The sequence below is a fragment of the Cicer arietinum genome, chromosome 3 (genome assembly GCF_000331145.2).
Source record: "Cicer arietinum cultivar CDC Frontier isolate Library 1 chromosome 3, Cicar.CDCFrontier_v2.0, whole genome shotgun sequence".
In the NCBI taxonomy this organism is placed as follows: Eukaryota; Viridiplantae; Streptophyta; class Magnoliopsida; order Fabales; family Fabaceae; genus Cicer; species Cicer arietinum.
The window spans coordinates 25351521-25366282 of record NC_021162.2 but is presented as its reverse complement, the minus strand read 5'-3'; the positions used below and the strand labels follow the sequence as shown (position 1 = coordinate 25366282).

General features: G+C 34.2%; 1 protein-coding gene and 1 long non-coding RNA gene across 12 annotated transcripts; one reads left to right on the top strand and one right to left on the bottom strand.

Annotated features, from left to right (window-relative positions):
* The first annotated feature begins 335 nt into the window (after positions 1–335).
* On the top strand, positions 336–1292 carry LOC140919878 (uncharacterized). The gene is made up of 2 exons (XR_012162482.1): positions 336–539; positions 1030–1292. It is a non-coding gene; the product is annotated as an uncharacterized lncRNA (long non-coding RNA).
* Positions 1293–4532: 3240 nt separating this feature from the next.
* Positions 4533–14520, bottom strand: LOC113784052 (uncharacterized). 11 transcript variants are annotated; one of them, XM_073366070.1, is made up of 11 exons: positions 14072–14519; positions 13907–13979; positions 13664–13742; positions 12820–12965; positions 12350–12649; positions 11990–12228; positions 6406–6480; positions 6264–6314; positions 5563–5736; positions 4931–5225; positions 4533–4795 (listed from the first exon to the last, which is right to left on the bottom strand). In XM_073366070.1, exons 3-6 carry the CDS (start codon positions 13707–13709, stop codon positions 12034–12036), a joined length of 687 nt encoding a protein of 228 aa, XP_073222171.1. In that variant the 5' UTR covers positions 13710–13742; positions 13907–13979; positions 14072–14519; the 3' UTR covers positions 4533–4795; positions 4931–5225; positions 5563–5736; positions 6264–6314; positions 6406–6480; positions 11990–12033. The 11 variants fall into 11 exon arrangements, 10 of the variants coding, with proteins under 10 accessions (XP_073222171.1, XP_073222173.1, XP_073222174.1 ...); XM_073366072.1 differs by having other exon boundaries at positions 13930–13979; XM_073366073.1 differs by having other exon boundaries at positions 13946–13979.
* Between the last annotated feature and the right edge of the window lie 242 nt (positions 14521–14762).

Below are 14762 nucleotides of genomic sequence, written 5' to 3'. Positions count from 1 at the left end.
AACTTATGGCTTAAAAAATCAAGGAAAAAATATTACTTTGTATACAACCCTAAATCATTAATAAAATATTACTTTGTGTTCATAGAAGATTTAATATCTGTTAGAAAATTAATTAAATTTAAAAATATTATACTTATTTTTAAAAAATAAAAATAAAAACTAAAAGCTAAGGACATAAATCTATAGAGAAACAAATGAGCTTAAAATCCAAAAACTAAATTTAATATATAATAATAAAAAATAAACAGAAGAAAAAAAAATGAAAAAATACTAAATAATATATATATATATATATATATATATATATATATATATATATATTCATATAACTAAAAGTAACCTAATTAGTAGTGAAGCTTGTGGAACGACGCTTTGGCTGAGAGGAAAGAAAATATGAACAAAATCCAGAAAATCAAAAGAGGAAAACGGCCGCATGAGAGGAAAAAATAGGGAACAAAATGCAGAGGACCAAAAGAAGAAAAAGGGGACTGCAGGGGAAGGGGAGGGATCAAGGGGGCCAAGCACGGAAGAACCAAAGGGTACGACGACGCCGAATGTTTGAGCTTTTAATCTTATCATTTTCTAATTTTTTTTTTTTTTGTTTATACCCTCACGGATCAGACATTATATTTGTATAACAACAAAAAAATTCATTTTTCATTCATAACTCATTTTTTATATTACATTTGGATAATGATTATAACGTAAAGATGAAAGAAATACCTTAATCATTCTTCTGTTTGTTTGCTTGTTTTTATTTGCTACTAAGTTTCTTATTTTTTTCTCCTTTTTAAGTGTTTTTTTTGTACCAAAATCCTCTGCCCTTTTACTGATTTTCGAACTCAATTTATAGGCTAAAGTGGTGAATCTTTAGTTCATTAGATAAAATTAAGTTCTTGACTTTGTATGGTTTTATTGCAAATTTTACATAACATCATATTTTGAGTGCAAAAGTGGTACAAGTAATAATCTAATTAGTCTAAAATAAAATAAAATGAAGCAAATGACTGATTTGTAACATGTTTGTAGTAGGATGCTAACAAAGCAAGCTAAGATAAAGGAGTGGTTGTAGTAGGATGTTAATAAGGAAAGCAAGATAAAGGAATGTACACAATAGAAACAACAAGAAAAGGAAGAAAAAGATAGCATGCTCACAACTTTTTTTCTTTTATATTATTTTATTTTTGGTGTTAAATTAGAACATCTAAATAAATTATGTACTCAAAATTGAGTCAGATTTGTAAAATGATGATTTTTTTTCCAATTTTATAGTAATTGTAAAATATTTATTAGACATATTTGTTTTAGAGTTATTTTTAATTGATCGGACAAAATTGAGGTACTGCAAACTTACACCTCATAAGTCTCATCTTCATATTGTAGTTAAAGTCATCCAACAAAGTGGGCTTACTGGTCTATGTTTGAGTTTGTTTTTTTATTTCAAAATCTAGGGATTTTACGTGAACGCGGTTCTCGTACCTGTAAATAATTCACGTACATTTATGTGAAATGAATTCACATACGTTATTCAATTAAAGAAATCACAAATACTACGTGAACTCAATTCACGTAGATTCCATGAATTAAGATCACGTAAGCGTACGTGAATTCAGATCACGTAAGCGTACGTGAATTCAGTTCACGTACATTGTTATGCAATCTTAGTTCACTTACGCAAACTCAGTTCACGTAGATTCCTACGTAATTTTAGTTCACTTACGCAAACTTAGTTCACGTAGGTTCCTACACAAACTCAGTTCACTTATGCAAACTCAGTTCATGTACGCAAACTCAATTCTTGTAGGTCCTACACAAACTCAATTCACGTAGGTCCTACGCAAACTCAGTTCACGTACGCATATTGAGTTCACGATGTTGAAGTTGTTGAAAATAGAGGAAGAATGAGAATGGGGTGTGAGAAAAAAAGATGAATATGAAGTAGAAGATGAAGATAAAAAGATAAATTTAGATTTAAAAAATGATATAAATAAGCAAGGGAATTTTAAGTATTTTGTTTTTATGAAAAAATTGAGGAATATTGGTAGCAAAATTGTTTGTTTGGTAAGGTGAGAAATGAATAATCCATCAATTTATTTCTTAACCTGATACTCTTTTACTTGTCTTTAAATTATTAGAACTATTTCTCTTGCCAACCTACAAGTAAGGTAATTAAAATCTGAACAGACATACTAGTTGGAACAGGAACCAGGATCTAATTTGGTTCGTTTTGAATGTCAAACTGTTGGGTATTATAATCAGTATCCAAACCGGAAAACTGATAAAAATAAAAATAAAATCAGAAAAGTCGACAGTCTAGTTGGTTTTGTTGGTCTGACCGCATTTATGCCTTAAAAAAAAAGAAATAGACCAACACAAATGAGAAGACGAAACCTCGGGTCTTTTTATCAATCTTAATAAAATACAACTTGCTTGATTTCATAATTTTCAAATGAATTGACAATTTTGGAAAAGTTTGGATATTTTATAGTTACTTATTATGTCAATTGTCAATTCTTAGTCAATGAGATTCATGGTCAATACAAATTCATATTTAAGGATGGATATTACCCCCACTTTTTTTTCTTTCTTTCAAACAAACTCATATGATTGAAGTTTTTCTATTAGGAATTGTGTTAGGTCTAATTCCTCTTATTTTGACAGGATTATTTATAATGTCATATTTACAATACCAACGTGATGATCAATTGGATCTTTGATTAAGTAACATTTTTTTTCTGTATTGACTTCATATTCCTTTTTTATTTGTTTGTTTGAATCCAAATTCACATGAGATAAAATTCATATTTTATATTAGACGGTCATGCTATTATTTTTGTGTCATTCTCAATCTAACAAATCACACTCCCAAGAATTTGAACCTCCAACATCGGGTTTTGGAGACTCGTGTTCTACCAAACAGAACTAAGACCGCTTTATTTTCATAAAAAAAGTTAAAAAAATAATCTAATGCCAAAATATCTTGGATGCATATATACTCAAGATGGAAAACTATTCATATTAAGTATGTATGTCCAATTTGAACCGGTCTCTTGTTACTACTATGACCATAACTAATAGTTGGTGACAGCGATAACTAATAGTTGTACCCACAACAAATGTACTGCCAAGTTACGCTACATCCCTTACCATTGATTCACAATATCAAGTTACGCTACATCCCTTACCATTGATTCCCAATATCATAGTAAATAATTTTTCTCTTCTTTTCCACATTTTTCCATTATATATATCATAGATCCTTGCAATTTTTTTTTTAATTTATTATTTCTTATACTGTATAAATAAATGTCGAATTTGAAAAAGAATTATATTTCTATAGATACTATTCTATTTAATTCAATAAAAAGATAGAATATATAAATAATAACAATATAAAAAGTATAATAATAAGAATAAAAAATATAAATAATAATATATATTAAGTAATATGAAATATAATTAAAACATCATAAAATTAAAATCAAATTATGAATTTCAAAAAATTCATAATATAGTAAATATAGTTATTATAATATAATTTGAATTAAAAAATATATATAAAAAGAATGCTCTATAAATAAAATCTAATTAACTGTTGTACAATTCAAATTGAATTTGGACTTCCCCGACAAATGCAAGTAATTATTAATATTAATTAATATTAATTAATATTAAAAATTTATTCATATTTCTGTATGTAATTATGTACGATAAATTACAAGAAAAAGTTAAGGAGGATTTGAAATGTGAGATCTAAAAACATTTCTCCGTGGCATCAGTGGCAAGTCCTTTATGGTTTGTGGCTCTAGCGGGTCTATTGATAGAAATCAATCATTTATTCTCAAATTTATCGACTTTCCCCTTTTTTTATTCTAATTATTGGTACAGGAAAGGGGTGATGAAGATTAGAGATTCAATATAAAAAAAATATATGTGATTAAATTCCTCTTCTTTAGTCTTTTTTGAATTAGACAATAATTTCTTTGGAAAAAAAAAAGGAGGAATGAATAAAGGTTTATTTGGCCTTAGTGAAACTCCAAGTTTTTCCGAATTTTTAATGGAATTGAATTAATATTTCAATTCATTGCTATTAATAATAGAGTGAGACTAGAAATCGAATTGTAATACTAGAGCCAAAGCAATAATATCATACAAGATACTTAAATGAAAAATGAAGTATTGTAACGTGATTTGAAATATAGTTCAGAAAACATGAAAGACTAAATCTGAAAAAGGCCAAAACAATGAACACAAACAAGAATGAGAGCATAAAGTAGAAAGAATGGGAGTCTTTAGCAATGTGCACTAGTGCAATTAAACCTTGTTACATCGGTTCCTATGTACATGTTAGATCGGTTACTTGTCCGATCTAACATCAAACATTGTAATAAATAATTAATTATAAAATCGGCTAAAATTACAGATGTAACAAGTCAAAATTCAAAATGGATTTATTACATCGGTTAAATTTGAACCAATTTAACAAGTCAATTCAAAATTGATTTATTACATCGGTTAAATTTGGACCAATCTAACAAGACAAATTCAAAATTGATTTATTAAATCGGTTAAATTTTAACCAATCTTACAAGTCATATTCAAAATTTAACTAAATTTCATATTTCCTTCATTATAGCACAATTAATAAATCAACTAAATATCAATTGAATCTTAACATGTCACAACAAATAAGTAGAACCATAACACTAATGTAATTATAGACAAAATCGAATTGAGCAGCAGTTCGAGCCCGCAGTTCCTTCAAACTCTCGCCTTCTTTCGCTCTCTCTATCACCTAAAAATAGTAAGGACCATTGTTTCTAAAATATATTGCAGTGTAAATAGAAATTATTGACACCACTTAAAAATTGGGGAAATTAAAGGATTGCCTTAGTAAAATTTCAAAAACCCATAACTTAGGTTCACTTACCAAATGTATAAATGGGTGCTTGAAAGTGCTATAAGGTTATTTTGTGCCTCCTGCTGAGTAACATACTCCACAAAAGCAAAATTATTGACACCACTTAAAAATTGGGGAAATTAAAGGATTGCCTTAATAAAATTTCAAAAATCCACAACTTAGGTTCACTTACTAAATGTATGCCATATAAATGGGTGCTTGAAAGTGTTATAAGAGCATTTTGTGCCTCCTGCTGAGTAACATACTCCCCAAAAGCAAAGCCTCTATGATTTCCAAACTTCATTGGAAACCTTAAGCTTTTAATCTGCACGGTTTGGAGTCATCAAACATGAGTGAAAGCTTTATAGTAGGTTACTGATTAATAAACTATCATAAAAGCTTTATAGTAGGTTACTGATTAATAAATTGTCATAATTTGCTTTCCATTTTGATTCATTCAACTCAACTATAATCCTAAACATCTTTATTTGATGCATCAACCACAAGTGTTTAAGATCACTATTGAAGGTTAGTAAAAATTCCTCATAATGTGTTGTCATCACTGGTAACAAATACATGATACATCAATCATAATTTGAACAGGAGAACGAATGAATAGTTACCAACAATTGGACCAAATTATCACTTTTCAAAGTATTTACCTGACCAAACGGGCTAAACAATTGTCTCAGATCCTTCTCTATTGCCTCAAAAGCAACATTTTTCACAAGCAACTTTTTTGAACTCTTGTCTTTCTCAACTCTATTTTATACTTTACCATCAGTCTTGACATGACAAAGTTGTAAAATGAGAGCATGACTGTCCAAAACAGTCCCCTAAACCCAAACCAAAAAAAATAAGTTAAAAACGCCTTTGTAAAACAACCAAAACTATAATTAGGATTTCAAATGAATATAGTATAGCAAATTTGCAAGCAGATTACACTTTCACATTTCAGGTCATAAATAAAATCATATAGATTAGCTCAATTGCACAAACAACCATCATATATGAATAATAAAAGAATATAAAAATAGTGTGAATAAGGGGGAAATTCATTAAATCAAAACTATCACTTAATTAAACTTAAATTCAATGTTCTTAGAGAGGCCATATACAACTCATAAATTAATATCTTAAATTAAAGTGATAACAACTTATGTAATAAGAACACTAAACAGGAAAAAGAAAGAGAGAATACGTAATAAGACCAGTACAAGACATCACCAAACACCAGTGCAAGTTAGAATAACAGATGAAAAGACATCACAAAATAAGTAATAATAACACTAAACACAGACAATGCCAAACAAGTAATAAGATGAAGAGACAACACCAGAACAACAAATAAAAGGAAACTCACAATATATGGAATTGGGGCATCAGGAAATTCAATCATTTTTTCTGGCAAGACCTGCAAAGCATCGCCGACATATTGTTAGACTTATCTGATAAAGCAGCAAGAAAAAATATGAAACCGAGGCTTTTTTAATCCACTGACTCACCGGGATCAGTAAACTCTGCCATTGAAACGGACGAATCATAGGTATAAGAGAAAGCACTGCTGCAGATAGGACACCCTGCATTGTGTCAAAAATTTCCAAAATGAAAGGCATGTTGTAACACCTAAATGTAGAAATCCAAATTAATCCACATCAACAAATAATGACCATTGATAAGTATTATTTTTTCTTAAATTTAGAAGGAATAATATTCTTTTCATATATTATTATGAGGTCACTGGACCTATATATATACATGAGCCAGGGAAAACGGATCCCTGTCATTATGGGATTGATCCTAAATACATAAACCTAATAATAGCAAGATACAACTGTTACAGAAGTACAATAAATATAAAACTGTTACAGAAATACAATAAATATAAAACTGGCTAAAATACTAAGGGGAATCACGGTTTTGACACTCCCCCTCAAGCTGGTGAATAAGTGTTTTCCATTCCCAGCTTGGATATAATTCCTTCAAAGTTAATGCAGTTCAGCCCCTTGGTGAGTATGTCTGCAAGTTGATTCTGAGTGGATACATATGGTGTGCAAATCATGCCACTGTCTAGTTTTTCCTTGATAAAGTGTCTGTCAACCTCTATATGTTTAGTTCTATCATGTTGCACCGGGTTGTGGGCTATACTAATTGCAGATTTATTGTCACAATATAACCTCATAGGTTCATCCCACCTTATCTTCAAGTCTTCCAATATAATCTTTAGCCATAGAAGTTCACATATTCCGTGGGCCATTGCTCGAAATTCTGCTTCAGCACTCGATCTAGCTACTACACTTTGTTTTTTGCTCTTCCAAGTTACTAGATTTCCACCAAGGAAGGTGCAGTATCCAGTAGTTGATCTTCTATCTACCACCGACCCTGCGTAGTCCGCATCCGTATATGCTTCAAGACTTACACTCTTGTTTCGTTTGAACAAAATCCCTCTTCCTGGGGTCCCTTTCAAATACTGGACAATTCTAAGAGCAACTTGTAAATGTGCTTCCTTTGGTTGGTGCATAAACTGGCTAACTAGACTTACAGCAAAAGCAATGTCTGGTCTAGTATGAGATAAGTAAATAAGTCTGCCCACAAGTCCCGACCCTGCGTAGTCTGCATCCGTATATGCTTCAAGACTTACACCCTTGTTTTGTTTGAACAAAATCCCTCTTCCTGGGGTCCCTTTCAAATACTGGACAATTCTAAGAGCAACTTGTAAATGTGTTTCCTTTGGTTGGTGCATAAATTGGCTAACTAGACTTACAGCAAAAGCAATGTCTGGTCTAGTATGAGATAAGTAAATAAGCATGCCCACAAGTCTTTGATACATTTCCTTGTCCACGGCAATATCCTCCTCCGCACTTCCCAACTTTATATTTGGGTCCACTGGAGTACTTGCTGGTCTGCAGGCTGTCTTCCCTGTTTCTTTAAGCAAGTCAGTAATGTATTTTTGTTGAGATATGAAGATTCCTTTCTTGGAATGGGCAACTTCAATTCCCAGAAAATATTTAAGTCTCCCTAATGCCTTGATCTCGAATTCCGTGGCAAGGCATTTACTTAGCACTTGCTGCTCCTTTTTGTCATCCCCACTAACTATAATATCATCTACATACACCAATAAAATTGTTACTCCCCCTGAATCTGAATGTTTGATAAATAATGTGTGATCCCCTTGGCTTTGTTTGTAGCCTAGACCTGTCATAACTTTGGTGAATCTTCCAAACCATGCTCTTGGGGATTGTTTCAGCCCATATAGAGCCTTTCTTAGCTTGCAAACAGTTCCAGCAGTAACCTGCCCATTGTAACCAGGGGGCAACTCCATGTATATTTCTTCTTCAAGGTCTCCATGTAAAAATGCATTCTTCACATCAAACTGCTGCAGGTCCCAATCATGATTTGCTGCTAATGACAATATTACTCTGACCGTGTTCATCTTAGCAACCGGGGGAAATGTCTCCAAGTAATCAACTCCATAGGTTTGAGTGAAGCCTTTGGCCACTAATCTTGCCTTGTAACGTTCAATGGTCCCATCAGCCCTGTATTTAATTGTATATACCCACTTGCATCCTACTGGTTTTTTCCCAATTGGTAGGGTGACAAGTTTCCAGGTCCTATTCTTGTTTAACGCCTCCATTTCCACATCCATGGCTTGTTTCCATTTCCTGTCAGATAATGCTTCAGATACAGAGGAAGGTGTGTGTGTGGAGTTGAGGTTTGTGAGAAAGGTTTTATGAGTAGGTGAGAATTTTTCAAAGGATAGGAAATTTGATAGTGGGTAAAGTGGTTGTTGGGTGCATGTTCTAGTTCTCTTTCTAAGGGCAATGGGTAGGTCTAGATTTTGGTCCACCTGTGCTTCTAGATTTGCAGAAACAAACTCATTATAATCATTGGAGTTTATAGGATTCGAAGGTGTTACCTCATGCAGTGATGATGGGTTGGATTCTTGGACATTGCCAGATTCTAGAATGGCTTTTTCTCTCCTTGAATATACCAGATTTTTCCCAAATTTTCCATCATTAGGTGCAGGTTCAGGTGCAGGCCTTGCTGTTAGTTCAGGTGCAGGTGTAGGTGTAGGTCCTGCTGTTGATTCAGGTGCAGGTCCTGCTGTTGGTTCAGGTGCAGGTTCTGTTCTTCTCTCAATTTCAGGGACAGCAATGCCATTTGTCCTAATTTCAGGTCCAAATGTCATATTTGGAAGCATGAGAGTCTCATCTTCCTCTCTTACATTCTCCCCCTGAAGATGAGGCTGCTTGAAGTAGCTCTCTTGTTCGTTGAAGGTGACATCTCTTGACACATAGAATCTTTTTGATAGGGGGTGAAAACATTTGTACCCCTTTTGTGTGGTAGAGTACCCTAAGAATACACATTTGACAGCCCTAGGGTCCAATTTTCCCCTTTCATTACTATGAACATGCACAAAGGATACACACCCAAATATTCTAGGTTGGAGTTTATTTGTAGGATCCAAGTGTGGGTAGAATGAGGATAGGACTTCCATAGGACTTGCATGGGACTTTTTGAGTCTAAGATTTTAGTGGGTAACCTATTGATTAGGTAGGTGGCAATAAGAAGAGCTTCCCCCCAAAATCTCTTAAGAACATGGTTTTGAAAAAGTAGAGCTCTAGTTTGATTTAATAGGTGTCCATTTTTCCTTTCTGCAATCCCATTCTGTTGGGGTGTGTTCACACACGAGGACTCATGGATTATCCCTTCCTTTTGGCAAAAAGAGTTTAATACAAGGTTAAAGTAGTTCTTGGCATTATCAGACCTAATTCTTTTGATACCGACCCCAAATTGATTTTTAATCATTGAGACAAACTAAAAAAACACGGAGCTAACTTCTGATTTTTGTTTCAATAAAAAAACCCAAGTCACTCGGGTACAATCATCTATGAAGGTTAAAAACCATTTAGCACCTGAGATATTAGGAACATAAGCAGGACCCCATACATCAGTGTGAACAAGAAAGAAAGGGAAAGGACTCATTTTATTGCTAATGGGAAAAGGTACACGCTTGTGTTTAGCAAGCTCACACACCTCACAATGGAGACTCTCCACATTTAAATTTTTAAACAAGGAAGGGAAAAGCACTTTTACAACTCGAAATGAAGGGTGTCCTAGCCGACAATGGTATAGTTGAGCTTTCTCTTTATTGGTCATGGTAGATTCAGATATGAGAGAGCGGCTCTTGGTAGGCAGATTAGGATCGTCCATGTAGTATAGGCCATTCCATTCTCTAGCATGTCCAATCGTCCTCCCCGAGTTCTTGTCCTGCAGTATACAAGAGTTGCTATGAAAAACAGCATTACATGAGAGATCTTTTGTGAGTTTTTGTATAGAAATCAGATTGGTGGACAGTTTAGGGACATGAAGGACATTTTTTAATGTTATGGATGGGCTTATTTGGACCTCTCCTTGTCCTGCTGCAGTTATAAGGGTTCCATCTGCCGTGGAAATTTTCTTGTTGCTAGGACATGGGGAATATGTGGAGAAGTATTTGGGTAGAGGGGTCATATGGTCAGTGGCTCCAGAGTCTAATATCCAGTAATGTGTAAATGGTGTATCTGAAACATTAAGCCCAAAAGAAAGTGGAAGCTTACCAGAATAAGTTAAGGAGCATGTACCTGTGGGCTTCTCCAATTTACTAAGGAGGGATCTGACCCGTTCTATCTCTTCATGATTCAGCTGGACAGATTCTTCACTTTGTCCATTAGCAATGTATGCTTGCCCTTGCCCTCCTCTTTTTGGAGGGCCTCCTTTCGGCCCCCATTCTCGGCTTGGGGGTTTTCCATGTAATTTCCAGCACTTCTCTCTTGTGTGGCGCGGCTTGTTACAGTGGGTACACCAGACCTCCTCGTGTTTTTTTTTCCATATTTGGAACACCACTTTTCCTCTGGTTAGCAACCATGATTGTTCCTCCTTCAACTATCATTGCAGAGCTTTCAGTGGTTGAGGTCTCCAGCATCAGTCCTCTCCTGCTTTCTTCACTCCGGATAATGGCTACCACTTCATTAAGCCCGGGGACTTTCTCTTTTCCCAAGATTTGGATTCGGACCTGGTCATATTCAGGATTCAAGCCTACCAAAAAATCATAGATTCTATCTTGTTCAATATACTCTTTAAGGATTGTTGAGTCTTCTGAACACTTTGCTTGTATAACTCGATAGTGGTCCAATTCCATCCATAGAGACTTGAGTTGATTGGCATATTCTGTAACTGATTTGTTTCCCTGTTTGGCAGCCACGGTTTTTACCTTTACATCATAAATTTGAGCAGCATCCTTGGCCTTAGAATAAGTTTGTTCTACTGCATCCCAAATTTCCTTTGCTGATTTAAGGAACATGCATGTATCACTGATTTCTGGGACCATTGAATTCCATAGCCACGCCATGATCATGGAGTCTTCTTCGTCCCATGATTTGAACTTGGGATCTGTTTTATCAGGTGCTTTATCAGTCAGGTGACTGACCTTTCCTTTTCCTTTCAAGATGGTCCTAATGAGTTGAAACCATTTGAGATAATTCTTCCCATTTAACCGATAAGCAGAATGAACATTCTGCAATTCTCCAGCAGTCTGGGGTCTGTCCCCAGTTTCCAGAATAGGATTCATGACTTCATCCATGATCAAGGAAGAGAGGGTTGCGCTGCAATGAAGGCTGCAACAATGCTTAAAGGTAGCGCAGCAATGAAGGCTGCAACTTAGGGTTTACAGGCACTGAGGGTTGCGCTGCAATGAAGGCTGCAACAATGCTTAAAGGTGGCGCAGCAATAAAGGCTGCAACTTAGGGTTTACAGGCACGGTCAGAGGCTCCCAAGGATCAGGAGCTCTGATACCATCTTAAATTTAGAAGGAATAATATTCTTTTCATATATTATTATGAGGTCACTGGACCTATATATATACATGAGCCAGGGAAAACGGATCCCTGTCATTATGGGATTGATCCTAAATACATAAACCTAATAATAGCAAGATACAACTGTTACAGAAGTACAATAAATATAAAAGTGTTACAGAAATACAATAAATATAAAACTGCCTAAAATACTAAGGGGAATCACGGTTTTGACATTTTTAAAAAAACTTACCAGATTTGGGCACACTATTACAACGTGTTTTTCCAATAACACTATTACAAATTGAATTTTGGTGAAGAAACTCTAGCTGCAATACTTGCAGCATCCAAAAGAGCGCCATCATATTTGAACTCAATACAGTCATAAGGGTTTGAATGTATCATAAATCCATAACCAAGAAGGAAAAGATCATTGCTTAAACATCCATAACAAAGTAATAAAGGGTCATCCTCATTGATTACAGCCACAACCTAAGGCAAATATGGAATTACACAACAAAGATAAATCAATAATTGTTTCTAAAAAGCAGAATTTGTTATGTGTGTGTATCTAGGAAAGGGGTCATGCATGAAAGAGTATAAGAAAACCTGCCTTCACCCGCATCTTAGTGCTACTAGTCTCTTGTTCCTGAACAATTCTAGCATTCAGATTGAAACTATGATTACACATGTCAATTAGAGGGAGCATCATGGGTATGTCAAAGTTCATCCCATTTGATTGCTTGTTACCATTTAACCAGAATTCTCTAGATGAGACTGCTGAAATTGCCCACCCAAGAGACGACGCATCGACTTCTTGGCTACCAAAAGGATGCTTATCTGGTGCAAGACCGACTAATGCACGCTTGACTTGTTGCTCAAAGTCAAGCAGAAACTGACATCTTTTGTTTACCTGTCTCGTGATTCATGAATTTGTTTAATACTGACCAAAACAGAACTACCAATGTAAGCTTAGCTCTTAGTAGTTAGTAATAATAACTGAATATGCTCACAAAAATCAATGTTATTGTTATGGGGAAACCAATATTTAACATAAATTAAAAGTAAACAATTCAAACATACCCCTTTCTTTCTCAATGAACTATTTGAATCGAACTGTCTAATTATTTGCTTCAAGAGACCCCATTTTGGGTCGAGTAGAAGCTCCCTCCCTTCTCGCTGCTTTGTTATGTTAGCAAGTATGGAACCAACATGTTCAAAAGAGCCATCTAGAAAAAAACAATTTGATGAATCAACATGACAATAATCAACAACGTCAATAGTACAAATTAAAATGACATTTTATAGTAATACAATTTGCAAACTATGAACACCCAAGTTATATGTTTCCCTAAAATATTTATCTCCGTATTTTAAACATATTTGAATATTAACCGTCGAGTAATAGGGGCCTCAGCTGCTCGGGTTAGAAAAAAATTGTTTGTAATTCAATAACACACCAAGATATCAAACAGGCCACAATCAATAGAAAGTAGTCTATGAACACGCGAGGTTTAAAAATAAAGAAACAACAAAGTATTTAAAATAAAATAAAGATACAGAACTTTGACATTGCAGATGAAACAATTCAGCTACATTTGGATTGGTTTATGAACTACTTATTTGAGTTTATCTACTCCCACTAGCGCCTGACAAGGTGTTTGGGAAAGCTTATGAAAACAGCCTATCACATGTCTATAAACCGTTTTTAGCTAACTTTAATAAGCTCTCAAAGGCGGTATGTAAAAACAGCTTCTACTAGAAAATAGTTAATATAAAAGAGTTTGATCATAATTTATCTTTGCCTATAGAAATAACTTATACATAAGTGCTTATATGATAAGCGTTTATTCTATAAGCATTTAATTAAGTTGGCTATCCAAAAAGATCCTTAGAGCATAGTTATACTTAGTTCAAAAGGACATACCGTCATTCTCATGGGTGGTTCCACAAAATGATCTCACAAGCTTCATAACATATAACCCACGCACTTTCTCATTTTCAGTCTAACAACAAGAGTAGAATAGTGAATTGATAGCGAACAAGGGAAAATCAACTTAACTTTTTTCCCAACACAACAAATAACAACATCCCATCTACAATCTTTAACTTCATAAATTCCCGTAGTTTCAAGGGAAAATAGGAACAATGTAAGACTGTGGAAGATTACTGTGTAAGATTGTGGAAGATTACTTATATATCATCAAACCTAGTTTCATTGTCCATGGTTCATCTGCCAAATGCTACCACAATATCCAATCAATTCAACTTGTTGAAATTCAAAGAGTACAAATTAAGTTAATAATGAATTTAAAAATAGAGAAATGAAATTTACCAAGAACGTGGTTGGTGAATTGAAGCAGGAGAGAGTTGGAATCGGTGAAGTGTAAAGGAATGTGTTGAGGTAGAACAATTAGGTCAGTTCCGATTGGGATTTCTTCGCTAACGATTAACCCTAGATCGTTGGAAGAGTCGAATTGTGATATCCCTAAATTTAGCTACTATTGTCTATCTCGGTATCTATTTGTAATTATTTTGGCGCGTTTGCGGGAGGAGTGTTTGGTAGCATCGAGAAGGAGAAAACCCATTTTGAGAGCGCGATCGATGAGATCAGAGTCGGTAGACATAGATTGAAGAAGATTCTCGAAGTAGAGATCAAGGGAGAGAGAAGGAAGGTCAGATAAGGAGAGGAATTCATGGAGGATATGCTCCACTTCCATTTTAGACAGCTGAAGCATGAAGGAAGAAGAATAGCTTTCGCGCGTGTTTTCTATTATTTTAGTTAATTTATAGATTTTTTTTAAAATGTTTTTTAGATCGATCTAATATAACATATCTAATAAAATTTGTGTATATTAGACCAGTTCAATTAGAACACATCTAACAAAGTTTACTATAATAACTAATTTGCCACTTCCCATTTTTCTTGTGTTTTATTATGAATTTATGACCGTTAATCATTTTAGAATATCGTATCATATGACATGTTAATTAAAACATGTTATGTCTCCATTTTTTAATTTAAA